General features: G+C 46.1%; 1 protein-coding gene across 1 annotated transcript; it reads right to left on the bottom strand.

Annotated features, from left to right (window-relative positions):
- Window positions 1-5,362: 5,362 nt before the first annotated feature.
- LOC138838199 (keratin, type II cuticular Hb5-like) lies at window positions 5,363-16,792 on the bottom strand. Its single transcript, XM_070037427.1, has 9 exons — window positions 16,367-16,792; window positions 13,438-13,646; window positions 11,971-12,031; window positions 11,315-11,410; window positions 10,668-10,832; window positions 9,370-9,495; window positions 7,101-7,321; window positions 6,868-6,899; window positions 5,363-5,514 (listed from the first exon to the last, which is right to left on the bottom strand). The coding sequence occupies exons 1-9, from the start codon at window positions 16,790-16,792 to the stop codon at window positions 5,363-5,365; spliced, it is 1,488 nt and encodes a 495-aa protein (XP_069893528.1).
- Window positions 16,793-21,036: the final 4,244 nt, after the last annotated feature.

Raw genomic sequence — 21,036 nt, 5'->3', positions numbered from 1 at the left:
AACTGCCAATCCCTAGCCTCTTTCTCTGGGAGAAATTAAGGCTTTGCCTATTCTGCTTATTCCTCAATTCAGGCCTGGCTGGAAGTTGCTGGCTGCTTCTGTGTGCTCAGCTGCTCCATTTAAGGTTTCCCAGGTGACCCTGGGCAGGATCCCTCAAGTCTCCTGCCTGCTTCTCCTTTTTCCTGGCACGCTGGGCTTTAAAGTCATGATGGTGTTTCACAAGAGGCCAGTGTACTTTGGGACATATCATTCATTCACAGGAAAGGTTAAATCTGAGGCTAAAAGTCAGGAGGTAGGAATGTGATCCTCAATTCTGAGGACTCATGGATTTTGGGGAGAACTTGAACAAGAAGTGGCCTCTGTGCTTTGAACATCGCTGTGAGGTGAGGAGGTTGAGTTCTTTCTATCCCTGCTACCTCCTTTGGTTCTGAGATGCTGGACAGAGTCTGTACTAGGGGAAAAACAATGTGATGGTCACATGTATCTGGGCCAACGAATACTAAAATGCCAAATCAGATTATGCAGTAAAAGTCAAACAGCCAGGACTTGGTAGGTACTAATAAGCTTTTTAATATGTTGCCATGCTTTGTGTGCAAAGACAGACCAGTCAACAGATTCATATGAAGATTTATGAAGATAGGAACTCCCCCCCTTCCCTGTCGAGCCTCCATATGGCCTAGAACAAAGATCTAGAGCAAGCTCTTCCAGGTCAAAGGACTTTGAGACTCCCATAGCCTTTCCTATGAAAAATCTAGATTTTGAGGGAGGCAATAAGGACAATTCAAGTCATTAATCATTGAAGTTTTATTAGAAAAGTTTTTTTAAGAAGTCAAGTGATCTGAAGTTGAGAAATGAAGGAAAGTCAGAAGAGCAAGTGTCCCAAATAATAAAGGTGACTGCTCCATTTTTCCTGTGACACCATCAACCAAACTGACATCTTTATGAGAGGAAATCAGACCTCTGTAGTCAATTCTCTTTGAAATATTCAGTGTTATATCAAAGGGATTAGAAAATATGCAATATAGTTTTTCCAAAACAACATATAAATCAGGCTTGATTGTTTTTTCCTTTCCCCACTGAAGCTACTGGTTCTCCTCCACCAGGCCTCAAGTTCCCCCTGCCAGTCATTACAAATACTTCCAAGAGGGCTCCTTCTCCAGGCCTCATGTCATTCACTCTTCTCTGCTAGACTCTTTAGGAGTTCAGGAAATGCAACTTTGCCTTATTATCAAGCATAGTAAGAAATTAATTACACAGAAATCACAGATGGTTCACAAGAAAAATCACCAAAACATGGATGTGACCGTGGGTATTTCCCTGATCTGCATTGTTCACATCTGGCAACATTGTAGGGCAACTGTACTAAGTGTTGTGGTCATCAGACATTATGGAAACTAAAACAAGTTTTGTTCCCCTCGGATGTCGGAGCCTGCCCAGAGGAACCCATGGAGGAAGAGTTCAGTTCACGCTGCCTGCCTTCTACTACTTTCCTCACTCCCAAACCTCACCCTTTGTTCTCCCAGAAATCTCTACTTATTTTTCACTCTGTTCAAAACACTATGTGCCCTACACTATTACCTTAAGATATTGATGGTAAAAGGTGAACATTTGGGGAATGGACGGAGTAGCAGCAGATTACAAAGCATGAGTTCATGTACTAAAAACACAAACGTAACAAATAATTACCCCCCCCCCACCACTTCCACCATCAGTACCACCATTACCATCACTACCACCAGCACCACCAGCATCACAAACACCCCATCACCAGCATCCTAGTATCCTCACCACCAGTCCTATCACCCTCACCTCAACGTTACAACCACCACCACTATCACTATTGCCATCAAAACTGCCACCATTACCACAGCCATCACAACTTCTACTATTCCCACAACCACCATTGCTACTACCATTACTACCATTGTCACTACAGTGACATCACAACCATTACTATCACTATTATCACCATCACCACCATCCTCATTACTATTATCATTACCATGACCACCATCATCACCATCATCATGATCACTACCATCACCATCACTACCATTATTATGTGGCCACCATCACCACCACCATTACACCATCACCATGATCATTGCTACCACCACCATCATTGTCACCATCACTACAACAACAAACGCCACTGTCACCATCATCACTATCATTATCACCACCATCTCCTATTACACCATCACCACTATCACCATCACCATGATCATCACTACCACCACCATCATTCTCACCATCACTACAACAACAAAGACCACTGTCACCATCATCACTATCATTACCACCACCATCTCCACTATTACACCATCACCACTATCACTATCACCACCACTACCATCGCCATCAGTACCACTGTCACCATCACCATCACCGTTACCACCATCCTCTTCCAGTTCACATTCCCCCACTGAAATGCAATGAGTGCTCTGTGGCTATCCTATCCCTCCTAAGAGAGTCTCTGCTGTCTCTTTTAAACTGACTTCACTCTTACTCCAACTCAGTGGGATCCAGACCATGCTGTGCCTAGAATAGAGCCGCCGGGCTGAGAGCATCTTAGTGTCAGGCCAAAGTAGGCTACATACTGAGACCTCATCTCAAACCAAAAAAATCATAAAAATGAAAGAATATGTAATTGGCTTAAATCCTCATCTTTAAGAATCTCACTAATCAGACAGGAAATATTAACCACCAGAGACCATTGGGAAAAAAAATTTAATGTCACCAATGCTCAGACTTTTCATCTGCTCTAAAAGAAGCCCTAAGAAATCCTTTGAGAAGTGTTATCTGCATAGTGAGACAACCTGTATTTAAGGTACAACTCTTCCCTTCACCCTCCCATAACTTGGTACCTCCTTCCATCCAAGAGCCTTAAGACCTACATCTTTCTGTAGCTGTATGTAATTCCAGCTATTTAGGAGGCAGAGATAAGGGAATTATGATTCAAGGATAGTTTAAGCACAAAAACATGACCACAATCCTATCTCCAATAATAAGCTAGGCATGGTGGTACACATCTGTGGTCCCAGGTATTTTGGTAGCATAGATAGGAAGATCATAGATAGGTTTGTGCTAGCCCAGGCAAAAACAATAGGATCCTACCCAACAGACAACCAAAGCAAAAAGGCCTGAGGATGTGGTTCAAGTGGTAGAGTATTGGTCTAGCTAGTGTGAAGTTGAAACCCTAGTACCTTAAATGCTGTTTAAGTTTCAACTATCTGGTTCTATGAGTTCCAGTCTCTCTGTATGACTCTCATGGACATTAATACATTTATATGATTTTGTAATATTGAAGTGTCTATTGTCAACCCATCTAGTCAGACTCCATTTGAGCCTGAGTAGGGGAGAGGTGTGAACTTTTCTGAAATAGACCAACCAAAGAAGGAGACACAGAAGAGAGAGGTGTGAACTTTTCGGAAATAGACCAACCAAAGAAGGAGACACAGAAGGCCTCAGGACTGAATTGCCCACAGAGAGCTGTCCAAAGGCTTCTCCATGTCTTGAGATGAAATATATATTCTGTGGCAAAATATCTTCTATTCAATCCAGGTCTCTTTCTAAATTTTGTGTGTGTGTGTCAGTACTGGAATTTGAACACAGGGTCAAGGTACTGTCCCTTAGCTTTTTCACGCATGGCTAGCTGCCCATCACTTAAGCCACAGCTCCACTTTCAATGTTTTGCTGGTTAATTGGAGATGAGAGTCTCACAGACTTTCTTGGCCAGGCTGGCTTTGAACTACAATCCTCAGATCTTAGCCTCCCAAGTAGCTAGGATTACAGGCATGAGACACCACCACTTGACCCTTTCTAAATATTTTTAATGGTTCCTAATTAAGTAAGGTATGAGAAGTCGAGTCTTTCCTGAACAAGAGGGGAAAGAAACTTGTCCACCAGAAACTGCTCTTTCCACCTCCTCACATTGCTGCCAGGTGTGCTTCCCCAGGTAGGACTTGCTAGACTGACTACTGTTGGCTCAGAACTGGTCCAGGGACAGAATTCACAAATCAACATCCTCTGTCTGGCTATCAGGGACACATCCTCCAATCAGAGTTATGAGACTGAAGTCTGGGTCCCCACTCAGAAGGCCTGTCTAGAACTCTAGGAAAGCAGAGACTACAGGGAGATGTTTCTGCAGATGCTATGTCACTATCCCTCTCTTATTCCTGAAGTGTCAACTAGTAAAGCATTGCTAGAGAGGAAACCCTCTGTCCAGGACATCTGATAAACCAGCATGTTGAACCTGGAGGACAATCAGAGAATGTTGTAGAAAGGTATATAAACACTGGCACCCTAGACCTGAGCTTGGAGCCTCAACCAGCTGTGTGACCTGCTCTAGGTTACTTAGGGAGGTCATTTCTTTGATCCTTAATTTCCTTGCCTATAAAATAGGATAATCATGAAGTGTCAGACACTTTGTAGATACTTAATGAATGCAAGATCCCTTCTCTTCCCCTTCTTTGCCTGTGTCCCCATACCACCCTGTGTGTATGTGTGTGTGTGTGTGTGTGTGTGTGTGTGTGTGTGTGTGTGCGCACATGCGCACACACATGCAAAGAAGGAATGAAGCGGCTAACTAAGCCATTTCTCTGAGAACCAGGGAGAAACATTTTCCACAGTCAAAATAACCTGACCCTCCTTGTCTGCTTGGACCAATGGTCTTCCAAATTTAGTTCCTACAGGATTCTCCTGGACTTGTTCCTAGAACTATATATTGATTTATATCCTAGACAAAGCCCAGGATCTGTGTATTTGAGAAGCACCCCATAGGTCCACAGCCTGAGAAGCACCAAAATAATCAGCGCTCTGCATAGAAGAGAATAATAGAAGCAGGCACTCAGTGTTTGGGAAAAAGCCTTTGCCATGACATTTAATCAGCACAGCAAGAGAAAGCAGGAGCCATCCAGGCATCACATGCAAATGCAATACAATTCCAATGGTCCATTGGTTGACCAGTTGATTCTCCTCAGCCAGTCTTCCCATCTTCATGAGAAAGGGAACTCCAGGAAGATTCGATCTCTCAGATCAAGTGAAGACCCAGCCCTGGTGCCCTCCCCGAGTCTTCAATTCTGAGGCAGCATCTCCAGCCCCCCTCATCCAAAGGCAGAGCCCAAAGATGCTCCCACAGCCTGCACACCCCCTTTTCTAGCTCCCTGCCTAAAGTAGGGCATGCACTCAAAAAGAATGAATTATAATTCCAAGAAGGAAGCGACAGTTTACTTCATCCCTTGAAAAGGAAAATTACCAAACTGACCTTTTAGTCACAAGAAGAGAGATTTTTCTCCTTCCAGTCCCACTTCTGGCCCCCTGCCATCCCCAAGAGACCCTACTGTGCAGAATCTCACCCTGACTATGCAAACCTCCCAGATCTTGCACTAAAGGAGGTCCCCATGACAGAAGGGGAGCACAGAACACCACCGTTGATGGCTACACCGCCCAGGCCACGTGAGACAGTGGAACCAAGGTCCCCGCAGACCATACCACCCTGGGAACGGCTCACACCTGTGAACAGAGACACCAAGTCAGAACTCTTTTCATAACAGGCCCAGAACCTTTTAGAAACAATGATTAACTCTCTTCATGTCCTGAGGAACCAACAACGCAAGTGTGTTGGAAGGCTGGGCGCCAGAGACTCACGTCTATATTCCTAACTACTTAAGAGGCTGGGATCTGAAGATACCAGTTTGAAGTAAGCCTGGGCAGAAAAGTCCATGAGACTCATAACTCCCCAAGAAAAAGCCATAAGCAAATCTGTGGCTCACGTAGTAGAGCATCAGCTTAGAGCTGAAAAGCTAAAGGACAGCACCCAGGCTGTAAGTTCAAGCCCAAGTACTGGTACAAAAAAAACCCATCTAGAAACAAAACAAAACAACACAACAACAAAACACTCTATAGGGAAACCTAAGCCCACAGCCATCTGATTCTAGAAGAAATGTAGTAACAAATTCGATCCCTCACTCTATTCAAACCTGACTGGTTTTGAGATGTGTTTGTACACTAGTTTAGCAAAAACTGATGTCTCACACTAGAGGAATCATCTAGAAATATAGTTGCTAGAAAGGTAAAGACTGGGGCTGTGTAAACAATGGAAACGTAGAGACCAGGGTTACTGGCTACATACAGAGACCCTGAGAATCACAATATAAATCTAGCACTTCTTTGTATTAAGACTAGAGCCTCATGAGGAACATACTGTGTGTATGAAACCAATAGAACAGCTTAGGCTATTAGGGGGTCAGCACTTGACCCATTCATTTTCTAAGCTTCTTGATAAATTGGTTTAAGCTTCTAGGTAAACTCATATGAGGGCCAATTTCTGGTATATATATATATATATATATATATATATTCCTCGTGCCCATCCTGGGGCTTGAACTCAAGACATTGGTGCTGTTCCTTAGTTTTTGCACTCAAGACTGGTGCTCGACTACTTGAGCCATAGATCTACTTCTGGCATTTTGCTGCTTAATTGAAAGTAAGAGTCTCATAGACTTTCTTACCTAGGACAGTTTCAAACCATGAACCATGGTTGTAACTTCCTGAGTAGCTAGGATTACAGCACCCAGAGAAGGAGCAAATATTTTGTAGCATTAATCTGTCCATTTCCCAGAGACCAGCTCTGTCCTTCACCTATGGCCCCATTGACTGACACTCAATTCCCAGATAAATGCAATCTTATTTTAAGATTAGAGAGAGAGAGAGAGAGAGAGAGAGAGACAGACAGACAGAGAGAGAGAGAGAGACAGAGAGAGAGAGAGAGAGAGAGAGAGAGAGAGAGAGAGAGAGAGAGAGAGAGAGAGAGAGAGAGAGAGAGAGAGGAGGGAGGGAGGGAGGGAGCCTTGCACCAAAACTTACAGATATTGACTGCTCCCACACCTTCACACAACCTGTAAGGAAGAAGAGTGAGTGAGCCATCAGAATCAATTTCCTCTGCTTCTGCAGACAACTCATGTCATTTTAGCTTATCTGCAAAATGGATGAACTGATACCACTTCAAATCTTCTCTACCCAGAGGATTCTAGTCTATGGAGGGACTATTCTAGCTTTGTGGTGTGGGCATTAGGGGATCTCAGAGCTCTTGTCCTCACCGGCTTTCCTCTCCCTCCAGTAGTTTGCGGTAAGTGATGATCTCCACATCCAGGCCCAGCTTGGAGTTCATCACCTCCTGGTACTCCTTCAGCAGGCAGGCCATGTCCTGCTTGGCCTTCTGCAGGGCCTCCTCCAGCCCCGCCAGCTTGCAGCGGGCATCCATGAGGGCCGCCTCTCCTTGCTTCTCTGCCTCCACTATGTCTGTCTCTAGCTTGCAGCGCTGGTGGAAGGAGAGAAAGGAAAGGAGTTTGTACATCATTGATTGTTGACAAGTCTCTTTCGCAGATGTGATGTGGGTTCTTGATGGATCTCCAATGGCTTTGATTATCCTTTTTTACTTCCATTTAAAATGGTCACTTTTTGTTGGGCCAGGCATGGTGGCATAGCCTTGGAATCTCAGATAGTCGGAAGATAGGAGGATCGTAGTTTGAGGCCACCCAGACTAGGCAAAGAGAGGATAGGAATGCAATTTCCTACTTGAAAAATAACTAAAGCAAAATAAAAGAAGTGGGGAGGGGAGGCTAAGGACGTGACTCAGTGGCAGAACAGTCTAGCAAGCATAAAGTTCTTGACTCAGTTCCTGTACTACTGGGAAAAACAAGCTCATTTTGCCTGTATTTCTATATGACAGAGGCCGTTGTGCAGAGTCTCATTCATTGGTTCATTGCAACACATTCCAACATACTAGCTGGCAGTTGCCCCTCCCTCTCACTGAGGGCAGCATACCCACAGTGCAAAGGACCCCGAGCCAAGTTACATTAGGGACTACTCTGAATCTTCTCAGCTTCACTTCTACAAATACCCCATGTTTCATCACTCTGCTATTAACAGTAGCAAGGCTTTCCTGGGGTGCATCTTGTATGCTAGTTGAGAACAGCCGAGCAAAAATAAAATAATGGAAACTGAGGCAGGAATGTGTGTGAACTCAGTGTGGTGGTGTCTCAAATAGGGTGAGAGAATGCATTACACAATCTATTTACGATGTGCAGGAAAATTAGAGTCCTCTGCACTGTATAGACAAAAATAAAGCTTAAAAGGACTGAAGTTCTAAGTGTGAGGACATTCATTTGAGATAATAGACATGTTTATTACTTCAAAACTTCTCAAATATGGGTCTGGGAAGGTGGCTCAAGTGGTAGAGCACTAGCCTTGAGCTGAAGAGCTGAGGGACAGCGCCTAGGCCCAGAGTTCAGGCCCCATGACCGGACCCCCCCCAAAAAAAAACTTCTCAAATATAATCCTTTAAAGGAAAGACTATTAAGATTTGTCCACACTGAGGTAGAAGATGTCTGCTCAGTAAAAGAGACCAGACAATTCGAACAGACAAGTGACAGATTGAGAGAAGATAATTAATTGCAGCATGTATATAATCGGTGAAGGGTTCTGATGTACATACAACACAAGAGGTAAGGCTACAAGTTCACCAAGGAAAGAAGATGAGATCATCTTTCACCTGTGGCACATGCCTGTAATCCTAGCTAATTGTGAGATTGAGATCTAAGATCAAGGTTTGAAGCCAGCCTAGACAAGAAAGTCTATGAGACTCTTATTTCCAATTAACCACCCCAAATCCAGAAATGGAACTGTGACTCAAGTGGTAGCTAAGGGATAGCACTAGGCCCTGAGTTCAAGCTCCAGTACTGGCACAGATGGAAAGAAGGAAAGAAAGAAAGAAGAAAAAAAGGAAAGAAGGAAAGAAAGGAAGAAAGAAAGAAGGAAAGAAAAAAGAAAGAAAGAAAGAAAGAAAGAAAGAAAGAAAGAAAGAAAGAAAGAAAGGAAGGAAGGAAGGAAGGAAGGAAGGAAGGAAGGAAGGAAGGAAGAGAGAGAAGAGAGAGAAAGAGAGAGAGAGAGAGAAAGGAAGGAAGGAAAGATGGGAAGGAGGAAGACAGAGAATAAGAAGGAAATAAAGCAAGAGAGGCGGAGGGAGGGAGGGAAGGAGGAAAGAAGGGAGGGAGGAAACACAAAAGACAGGGTCTCAATAGAAAATGAGGCAGATGACACAAATAGACCATGCTCAGAAGGGGAAATGCAAGTGATTTGTAAGCGCATAAAGAGATAGTTTGCATCACTAGTTAACCAGAGCAACAAAAAAAATTCATCTTAACTAGATGACACTTGACACCTATCAAATCCACGAGAACCAGATCATAGAAGGGCAAGCCCCCTGCACAGGTAAGGCATAAGCCTCTCCAAAGATAGAGGCAGTCCCTGAAGAACGGAGCAAAGCAGACGGCAGAGCAGAAGCAGAGATGCCTTGGGCAGCCCGACCTGCTGCTTGGCACTTTCCACCTCTGCTGTCAGCCTCTGAATCATGCGGTTCAGTTCGTTGAGCTCTTCCTTGCTTCTGCGCAGGTTCTCACCCTGCTGGTCCACGGTGGCCTTCATCTCTTCACACTACAGTTGGAGGGTAAACAAACAGACACGGTGGTGGCTTGAGATCATGGTATTTGGGAGAGGTACTTCAACTGATTTTACTGAAAAGCGCTGGCTCCTTTGGGCCTTATGAATGAACTAAAGGCAGGAGACACACTTGGCTTCTCAGTCTCCCTTCTGCCCCTGTCTTTCTTCTGAGCCATTCACCTTGCAGTCACCTTGGAACCCAGGAGGGACGGAACTGATTGCCCATATGTTTATAAGTAGGGATGGGGAAACTGCCTCTGAGAAAGGGAGCAGCCGGATCTCCTTAGGACAGACCACCTGGCAGGCAACAATGACTTGTTCATCCTGACCAGATGGTTCCCCTCAAAGGACAAACAGCTATAACAGTTTCTCCAGAGCTCCTTCCCAAACCAGGACTGAGATAATGGGCAGCCAGGCCACACCTGACCTTCACCAGGACTGCTTATGCATACCTCTCAACCCTGCCTTAATTCTTTTTCTTATTCTTTCTCTCTCTTTCCTTCTTTCCTTCTTTTCCTCCTTGCTTTTTTTCTTTTGTCTTTCTTCTTCTTTATCTTTTTGTTGTTGTTGTGTGTATGCCAGTACTAGGGCTTGAGCTCAGGGCCTGGGTGCTGTCCTTGAGCTTTTATGCTCAAGCCTAGAGCTCTACCACTTGAACTACAGTTCCATTTCTAGCTTTTTGGTGGTTAATTGGAGATAAGAATCTCATAGACTTTCCTGCCTTTGCTGACTTTGAACTGTAATCCTCAGATTTCAGACTCCTAAGTAGCTGGGATTATAGGCATAACCACAGGTAACTGGCTATTCTTTTTTATATATAAACCCGAAGCTCATGTCTGTACCCCAAAGAGAGCTGAAGGTGGCCTGCAGTGTTCACTTTGCCTTTTCTGGCAGCTGCCCATGCCTCAAACAAGTCTCCTGTCTCTGCCCTTTACCAATACTTCTCCTTTTATTTGGCATGTTAGGGTGAGTGACAAGACCTGATGTGCAGTAACCCTGGAGGTTGGAACCGGAGCCTAAAAGTCCCGTTTTAGTAGGACGTCCTGGTAGAGTCTGACTAGCCAGCCCATAGTTTTGCTGGGGCCCCAAGCCCCACCCCTGCTCCAGTAAGGCCCTCAGTTGCCACTCTGGGAAGCTTGATGGGCCATATCAGCCCTGTCATGTACCTTGGTCTGATACCAGGACTCAGCCTCAGCGCGGCTGCGGCTGGCAATGTCATCATACTGAGCCTTGATCTCAGCCACCACCATGTCCATGTTCAGCTCCCGGCTGTTGTCCATCTTCACCACAACTGAAGTTTCTGAAATCTGGGACTGAAGGTAGCAGATTTCCTGTGGGAGACACAACCTATAGCCTGTACTGCAAACCCTACCTCTGATCCTGTCTCTTCAAAGGATTCTAAACCTTAGCTGTGAAAGGAAGGATTTAGGCCATGGCTCCAGGTCTGGGGATTAGGGGTCCATTTGTATGTGGATTTCTGCATCTATAGATGAACTCCTGGTCAGGGCTGGGCTGGAGCTGACCACAATCAGAGTTGAGGTCTTGAATTGCTACAATTTGGTTTTCACAGTTCTTGAATCAATCACCTGTCATATTAAGTGGGCAGAGAATGAATCACAGTCTTTCAAATTCTCTACAACAAAGGACATCACCCACTTCCATTTTGAAAGGAGGTCTGATTATGAAGGAAAGAAATCCCATCTGGTCACAGAAGGCAAGAAAGTAGGGGAACACAAACTGTAGCCAGGATCCAAGAACCAGGACCAGATACATCCCTACAGAGATGTCTTCTCATCCTTCTGCCTTCTCTTACCTGCTCGTAGAGGGACTGTAGGAAGACAATCTCCTCCCTCAGTGACTCCACATTGGCTTCTAGGTCTGCCTTGCGTAAATAGGCACTGTCGATGTCCTGGTAGAGATAGGGCAAAGAGGGTGGGCACACTTGCCCATACTATGCATTGAGTCCCTGCATGATGCATGCCTTGAGGCTATTTCTAACCACCTCTCTGCCTCTGGCCTGGCCTTATCCTTCCATACCACACTTACAATCTAACCTGGATTTGTAACCTATTGCTAAATGACAACTCCATTTCCAGAGTTGGAGATAAGACTCTCTCACAAACTTTTCTCCCTGGCTGGCTTCAAACCACAGTCCTCAAATCTCAGCCTCCTGAGTAGCTAGGATTCCAGGTGTGACCCACCCATGCCTGTCACATAACAGATTTCAAAGTGAACATTTCAGTTAACCAGGTTGTTGACAGTCCAACTATGAGAATGGCTTCCACTAGATCAGTCTCAGTTGCTATACAAAGGCCAAGATGGCTTCCACAACCAAATCATCCCATTGTCAATGGCCAGGCGGCTGAATGCCTTCCCACCAACCAACCACTGGACTCATGGGAGCATGACACAACACCCAGTCTCCAGTATCCACAACATCATTCTCCATATGTGGGAGGAGACACTCACCTTCTTCATCAGCACAAAGTCATTTTCAGCTGTGGCCCTGAGGGCCAACTCCTCTTCATACCTACAGAGAGAGCACAGGGGAGGGCTGCCAGGCTGAGCTCAGGGCTGCAGCCCTCGCTGGTCTTCCTCTTATTCTCTGTGTATCTTGGATAAGAGGTATGGCCTCCATGGAAGTTATATTTCCCAGCCACAAAGTACTCATCTAAAGACCTGGGCACTAATGACTTACATCTGTAATCCTAGCTACTCAGGAGGTTCAGATCTGAAGATCCCAGTTTGAAGCCAGCCTGACCAGAAAAGAGACTCTTATCTCCAATTAACCACCAAAAAGCCAGAAGTGAAAGTTTGGCTCAAGTGGTAGAGCTCTTGTCTTGAGCAGATAAAAAGCTAAGGGACAATGCTTAGGCCTCAGGTCAAGCCCCAGTATTGAGGGAAAAAAATTCAACATTTCACTGTGAACTCAGTTTGGATTACAATCACAGTAGCACCAGAGTCAAGTCATTTAATCTCTCCGTCTCTCTCTCTTTCTAATTCTCTGTCTCTGTCTCTCTGTCTCTGTCTGTCTCTCTATCTCAACACATCAGTATGGGATTTGAACTTTGGGCCTGCCTGGGTGCTGTCCCTGAACTTGGTAGCTCAAGACTAATGCCCTATCACTTTGAGCCACAGTACCACTTCTGGTTTTCTGATGATTAATTGGTGATAGGAGTCTCATGGACTTTCCTGCTGGGGCTGGCTTTGAACCATGATCCTCAGATCAGCCTCTTGAGTATCCAGGATTACAGGTAAGAGCCACTGGTGCCTGGGTTTTCTGTCTGTTATACAGGAAATATTTGTAGGATGAGTGAAAAGCAGACACATGTTCCCTGGAGCCTTTCACTTCTAAAATGGTGCTAATCATGAAACTCTCTGAAGTCATCCCGTATAAAGTCCTGATATTCCCACCCCATATTCCAGGACTTGAATTCACAGAAGCAGCCCCTAGATCAACATTTCCCCACTCTTCTCCCACTGGTCTGATCTTCCCTGGGGAGACACCACCCTAGCCCCTACCCCCACTCCAGCTGACAAGGAAAAGTAAAGTTTCCAGAGTAGGTTTCCACAACATCTTAATTACAGGGAAATGTGAACTGCAATAAATACTTATAATTACCAGCTCTCATATGCCTAAGGACTAGACAGACCTCTGCCCACTGAAAAGTATGTGTGTACATTACTTTGCCCCATGGGCCCATTTGAATGTTGATCTTCCAAGATCAGATTCAAGGTTACAGTGACTGCAATCGATTAATGTCATCAGCCATATCATTCTCCAGATATCTCCAGGGTCTTTCCCTATCCATCCATGCTGGCACAGCTGGGCTGATATACAAGAACTCATAACCAGCTTTCTTCATACAAGCCCTCAGAATGTATGCCCTCAAATTGCTCCACTCTCTATAACTATGTCAGCCCTGTCATGCTCACTTCTTCTTGTAGCCGTCCATTGCTTCCTGCACATGACTGAGCTCTGCAGCCAGCCTCCCTCTGTCAGCCTCCACACACTCAGCCTCCCTCCTCAGCATCTCGATGTGACTACTGAAGAGCGGCTCCAGGTTGCTCTCACAGCACTTGCGGTTCTGGTAGAACTGCCATTTGGTCTCCAGCAACTTGTGCTGCTGCTCCAGGAAGCGCACCTGCCATTCAGAATGGAGGAAAGGACTCAGTGGGGAGCCTGTGGGGGAGATGCTGTTCTCTTCAGAGCTCTCTCTGCTCTTGGGGTTGACCTCTGCCCTGCAGTACACTGTGACCATCCCAAGGAAACCAAAGCATTGGTAACGTTGGAAAGGGTAGGTGATAATCGATCCCCATCTTCCTGAAAGAACCTACAATTTGCCATTGTTAGTTCATTCTACACAGAAGGAACTGCTGTGATAAGTTAAGTAATGACTCAAATCCCTGGGACCTATGAACATGTCATGTTACATAGCCAAAGGAATCTTGCCACTGGAATGAAGGCCATGGATCTGAAGCTTGGGAGGTCTTTCTGGATTATTCAGGTGAGCCAAAGGTAGTCATGGGGGCTCTTTGCTCTTTGGGGTAGAAAGAGGAGGAGGAGGAGGAGGAGGAGGAGGAGGAGGAGGAGGAGGAGGAGGAGGAGGAGGAGGAGGAGGAGGAGGAGGAGGAGGTGGAGGAGGAAGAGGAGGAGGAGGAGGAGGAGGAGGAGGAGGAGGAGGAGGAGGAGGAGGAGGAGGAGGAGGAATAGTAAGAGAGATTTGGACATAACCCAATATGACTGACTCTGAAAGTGGGGGGAGAAAAGACCACTAGTCAAGGACTGTGAATGGACTCAAGAAGCTGAAAGCCACCTCTGGCAGCCAGCCGGCAAGGGGCCAGAGTCCCCAGTCCTACAACCACATGGAACACAATCCTACCCAAAGCCTGAATACCTTGGGGAACAGCCCTGCAAACCGTGATGTAAAGCTTGTGAGAAAGCCTATTTATACCATTTAAATGTCTGTGGGCATTTGTATAATAGCAATTTAAAAATGCACCTGCTGATGAGCTGGGGTGCAGCTCAGCAGCACTATAGAAGGAAGGAGGGAGGGAAGAGAGGAAGGGGAAAGGAAGGAAGGAAGGAAGGAAGGAAGAAGGAAGGAAGGAAGGAAGGAAGAAAGAAAGGAAGGAAGAAAGGGAAGGAGGGGGGAGAGAGGGAGGGAGGGAGGGAGGGAGGGAGGGAGGGAGGGAGGGAGAGAGAGTGGGAGGAAGAAGGAAGGAAAAAGAAAGAAGGAAAGAAAAGAAAAAAGGCACTCACAATAATTTTCACTTATTCTGATCCTGGGACACTGAGCCTGGGAAGAAAGTTGCCCTAGCCAGGAATTAAGAGACCTGACTACCTAACTCTGCCAGCAGCCAGCTCATTGTGCCTCATTCTTTCTCAGCTTCACTCACTATGAACTAAGTAAGGCACAGAATACACCAATTTGTGTATGGAGTCTACAGGCCTATTCTGTCTGCACACACTTTTGGTTCTTTGTTTTGTGCTTTCTACTTGAGCTACATCCTCAGTTTTACAGATACCTAATTAGGTGCTGACTCTCTGGCGATGTTAGGCCAGTGGTTGGTGGTGAATAGCAGCCTCCATCCTCCACCCTCCACTCCCCCTTCCCCCAGGCAGCACCATGCTCAGTAAGGCTTCATTTGTTGACCTGCCACTCACCCACACACTTCCATTTACTGCCCCCAAACAGGTGATTGCTGTTCCAGTCTGGTACCAGTCTGGTACAAAGAATTCACAGCTATTCACACCATACTTATGAGAAAGGATTAACCAAAAGGCATCTGCCTGGGGGTTCAGACTGCAGGCCCAGGCAGCCCTCTGGTTGGCTGCTCTGAAAGACCATACCTTATCTCTAATGAATTCCTATCTCTAATCTTCTCTTATCTCTAATTAACTAGCAAAAACTGGGAAGTGGAGCTACGGCTCAAGTGGTAGAGCACCAGCCTTGAGCAAAAGAAGGTCAGGGACAGCACTCAGGCAGGCCCTGAAAGGAAAATAAGGAAGAATAGATGTACAGCACCTTTACCTACAGGGTGCTCATTTTGAGGACTTTGGGACTGTGCCTGTCTGAGAGCAGAGTCCCCTGCCCCCCATGCACACCATCACCCTGGTGTGTACCTTCTTACACAGTCCCTGAGCATTGGCACACTGACTCTGGTAGCCCTGGAGATGGGCCTTTCCCAGCTTGGCTTTCAGTGGCTGTTTCACACACACACACACACACACACACACACACACACACACACACACACACACACACACACACACACACACACACACACACACACACACACACACACACACACCTCGAGCCTGTGAGTTCTCGGAGGGCCAAAGGAAACCAGAGGGGTCTGCACATGGAACTCCAATGTCAGGCAAGTGCCATCCAGCAGCCTCTTATGTGACTGCCTTTAATCCAAGGATGTGGGGGTGCAGGGAACTTGGAGCAGAGGTCCTGAGGAGTCAAAGCCTTGCAATGAGGCCCCTGTCTCCAGCCCCTCTTGGTCCTCAAGGGTCCTCTACTATGTTGGAGATGGCAGTATGTCTTCTGAAACCCCTATGTGCCCACCCATGCTCTGGTATTGTGCACAAGCTGGAATCCAGAAGATGGACCACAGGCACCTGTTTGGCTTGCTGATAGGTGAACATCAGCAATACCTCCCCTCCCCCGCCCATATCTGTCTGGCATCCTCATTTTCATCATTGCCCTTGTCTATCACAGCAACCTTTGAAAAGCAAGGCCTAAAATTCAGCCACATCTCTAGGTCATGGACTAGTTGGTGGCAGGAGAAATGGAGCCCAGCTCTGATCACCAGATTCCAAGTCCCTGGGAGCCAATGAGAACCAGACACCCACCTTGTCAATGAAGGCCGCAAACTTGTTGTTAAGACACTTGATCTGCTCCTTCTCCTCGTGCTTCACACACTGTGCATTGGGGTCGATCTCCAGGTTGAGGGGTGTCAGGAGGCTCTCGTTAATGCTCACGGTGGTGATGCATGGGGGGCTGGGCCTGCCAATGCCTCCCGCACGGTAGCCAAAGCTGCTGCGTCCACTACGGAGGGGTGGTCTGCAACTCACTGCCATCCTGGGGGACCCCACTGCACACAGGCTCCTGCTGCTGAAGTCCCGGAGGTATCTGTAGCCCGGACCCCTGGGACTGCCCCCTTGGGAGGCCCTGACACTGACACAGCTGTGACCCCCAGGCTTGGGCACCACAGCAGAGTAGGAGCTGAAGTTCCTGGGCCCACAGCTGGATCTGAGGCGGTAGGAGCGGTTGGCCATGCCTCTAGCTGTGTAGGATAGATCTCAAGCACAAAGGGAAGATGGAGGAGTGACAGGGTCTCTCACTGAGAGACCTTTTATCAGCCAGAGTACAGTTCTCTCAGCCACATAAAAGGCAAGAGAAAGTTATTAAGGCCATTTATGAGCGTGGGAATCCCGCTAGGCAGTCTAACAGGAGACCTGAAACTTGCCTCTTTTACTAGGCATATCAAGGGGACCCCACGGCCCAATAAAACTGTCCCCCCAATGTGTCAACTTCACAGACCTAGACATCTCTATCAAGCTCATGAGGGGATCATTATCACACAAAAGTGGGCCAAGGCTGGGCCAGCATGTTCCTGGGAATGGAAGGTCCTGTGTCCCACGGAGGTTCTACACAGCCACCCTTCCAGGCCAGCTCATGAGGAAGGAGCTCCCCAAACCTTTCCTGATATCTGGGGACGACCCTCACTGCATTCCATCCTGAAGTGTGAAGGTTGGACAGAAAGCATGCCAGTTTGTCTCTCTATCCTCCCAGATAGGAGCACATATCAAGTCCCCAGGAAGTACAGGGAGATGGCAAAGACCAGGTGTTCCATATCATCCCCAAATACTCGCAGACCCCAGGGCAGTGGTTGCCTTGGGAACAAGCAAGGGCTGAGGTCTGAGCAAAGTAAGAGCCGCCCTGTGTGCTCTCATCAGTGGGGTCATGTGCGGTCCCATGAATGCGGGTCATGCTCAGTCATATGAATGGGGGTCATGTTCAGTCACGTGGATGGGGTCTGCCCTTGGGGAACCCAGGGTCCACGGAGGAGACCGGACAGATGAGAAAGAAGTACAGATGTGTGCTCTGAGCTCTCTTAGGAGAGTCACTCTCAGCTGGCTGAGGGCCACAGAGAAGGGCAGAACTTTGCCAAATCCCAGTAGATAGATGGTAAGACTTGTCCAGAGTACAGAGGCAACAGAAGCACACATACTGAGCAAAGCCTCTATGCACACCTGGTTCCTGGACAAGTTACCTAGGATTGCTTGCTTTGCCCCCACTCCATCTTACCGACATCCTTTTTGTAGTACCCAAGACAGCACAGAAATGGAGCCATGTGGTGTCTTGTGTGTGTGTGTGTGTGTGTGTGTGTGTGCCCTAAACTTTTCTGCTCAAGGCTAGTGTTCTACCGCTTTGAGCAATAGCTCAATTTCTGGCTTTTTAGTAGTTCATTTGAGATAAGAGTCTAATGGACTTTCCTGCCAAGGCTGGCTTTGAATCACTACATTCAGATCTCAGCCTCCTGAGTAGCTAGAATTACAAGTGTAAGTCACTGATGCCCAGTGAGCTGTGTCTTTTGACAGTATAGTGTCAAACCACCCAAGTTCCCTACTCCCAGGTAAAGTTCTCAAGCATGGGGCAAAAATAAAAATAATCTAAAAGCCAAGCATCAATGGCTCATGCTTGTAAATCTAGTTACTCAGGAGGCTGAGATCTGAGGATCACAGTTAGAAACTAGTCCAGACAGGCAAGCCCCGGGAGACTCTCATCTACAATTAACACCACCCACCCACCAAAAAAAAAAAAAAAAAAAAGCCAAAAATGGAGGTATGACTCAAATGGTAAACACTAGCTTTGAGCACTGAGGCTCAGAGACAGTGCCCAGGTCCTGATTTTAAGCCCAGGATCTGCACAAAATAAAGCTCTGAGGGTACAACAGGAACTACTCACAGTTCTAGCCTAAGCTGTTTCTGCACTCTCAGGAAGCACCCACACTGCTCAGTGTCCTGAGCAGTGGCCACACTGCCCTCTGCTGCCCAGACTAGAGGAAAGGAAGAAGGCTCAGTATGAGCCCCCTCAAGGCATCAAGAGATCACTGATGGCTCAGAGAGCACCCGGGTGTGTGTGTGTGGGGGGGGTGTCATAGGCACTCCAGGCCCTATATCTTCTCCTGTGAGGAGTCCTGGAAGAGCTGGGGAGTGGCAGGGTGCAGAATGGAGGCCATCAATGGTGGGGAAAATGTTGTGGCATATAACTAAAGTGTTAGAGGATGACTAGCAGTCTGAAGTGACAAGGACTCAGCTTTGGGCTCCAGCTAAGTGCCAGTTCCAGGATGCCCAACCTGGCCAAGCACCCTTGCTTTGGGGAGATCTTTCAGGACCATTGCAGCCTGGCTGGGGATGGGGGAGAGGTTGGGACCATGATGCCCTCCAGTCCTTGGTCATAACTCAGAAGGCTTGTGAAGAAGTTGTTGAAAGAGACACATATGAAGGAAATTTTACAAACTTATAACTGCCTCTTCCCTGCCTTCTCCCAGGAGCTCCCCAGCTCTGTCATACCTACAGGAGGTCACAAACCCAAACCTGGCTCTCTGTGGGGCTGAGAAGCTATGTAAAAAATCACCGTGGTGCCGTGGGGGCTTTAGAAAAGACTGCCCAACATAAGAATAGGCCTGAGAACCAATGGAATAGAAGACCCAGAAATGAACCCACAGACCTATAGCACCTAGTATTTGATAAGGGAGCCAAAATCACGGGATGGAAGAAAGACAGCCTCTTTAAGAAATGGTGTTGGCAGAACTGGCTATGCACTGTGCAGAAAACAAGGTAGATCCTTATCTATCACTCTGCACTAGAATCAATTTCAAGTGGATCAAAGACCTCAATGTAAGGCCGCATAACCTGAAAATATTACAGGAGGACAGGGGAAACACTAGGGCTCTGTGGCATAGGACAAAACTTCCTAAGTAAAGATCCAGAAACACAACAAATCAAAGATTGGATAAATAGAATTGCACCGAACTGAAGAGTTTCTGCATAGCAAAGGACATAGCTAGCTAGATCAATGGAAAGCCTACAGAATGGGAGAAGATCTTTACTAAGTACATCAGACATGGGCCTCATATCCAAAATATACTTAAAGCTCAAAAATTAAACCCCTCAAAACAACGCCTCAAAGAAACAACAACCCAACTAATAAATTGGCTAAAAAACTTAAAGACTTCTCAGAAGAAGTAAGAATGGCCAATAGACACATGAGGAGATATTCAACATCTCTAGCCATAAAAGAAATGCAAATCACAACATTGAGATTCTCCCTCATCCAGTTAGGATGCTCATATCTAGAAAAGTAACAATAACAGATGCCGGCGGGGATGTGGCCAAAAGGGAACACTATTACACTGTAATAGTGTAACAAGTAAACTTGTTCAGCCACTCTGGAAAGCAGTATGGAGTTTCCTAAAAAACTAAACATAGAGCTCCCTTATGATCCAGCAATCCCACACTTGGGCCTTTACCCAAATGATCACAAACAAGACCACCCTAAAGCTACCAGAACAACTACATTCATTGCAGCATTATTTACCATAGCTAAGCTATGGAAAACCCAGATGCCCCTCAGTGGATGAATGGATCAAGAAAATGTGTTATATATACACGATAGAATTCAATGCTTCCATCAGAAAGAATGGCATTGTCCCATTCATAAGGAAATGGAAAGAATTGGAAAATATTGTATTAGATGAAGTAAGCCAGACCCAAAGAAACATAGGTTGCATGGTTTCTCTCATTAGTAATAATTAGAATGTGTCTATAAATCTACAAGTAAGCCCAATGGATAGTAAAAACAAAAAAGAATTATACTTGGAAATGATAAACAGGATTGTAAACATTCACACAGTAAGACCAAAGGAGAATGTTCTTAGGAGAGGCTCACATGGCTCAATAGCTATGTGCATATGATCATATCCAAATGAACTCCAAGAAATGGAAACGAGAGTTTTTTTTATTGTACTGTTTGAGGTTCTTTTTTCATTTTTTTCTTTTGTTTATTCTCTTTGTCACTGAATTATATGGCTGTTCCCTTTGCCTTGTTTGTAAGTTTATCTGATTTGGGAAGGGGAAGGGAAAACACAGAAACAGTGGGTCAGAGTGAATTATTTCAGAAGTGATACTCCCTAGATACTATGTTGGAAATGAACTATACAACTTGCGGGGAGGGGAATCAGGAGGGGAAAAAACTTGGAGAAAATGTGGGAGGAGGTGACACTGTTCATAAGGAAATAAACTCATTACCTGACTTATGTAACAGGAATCCCTTTATACATCACTTTTACAATTAAAAAAAAAAAAAAAAAAAAGAGACTGCCCAACTGCCTCCATGTCCCACTAGAGGGCGCTCTCCCTGACATCAGAAGGCAGCCAGTGCCAACATCTGGGAAAGGGTTTCTCCTACAAGAAGCCCTCCCAGGTTGATCAGCATGCCCTGTGATTTCTTTAGC

This window comes from Dipodomys merriami, unplaced genomic scaffold (assembly GCF_024711535.1).
Source record: "Dipodomys merriami isolate MVZ:Mamm:240054 unplaced genomic scaffold, mDipMer1.0.p SCAF_10, whole genome shotgun sequence".
NCBI classification, from domain to species: domain Eukaryota; kingdom Metazoa; phylum Chordata; class Mammalia; order Rodentia; family Heteromyidae; genus Dipodomys; species Dipodomys merriami.
The sequence above is the reverse complement of the archived record's forward strand: the minus strand, read 5'-3'. Positions and strand labels throughout refer to the sequence as shown.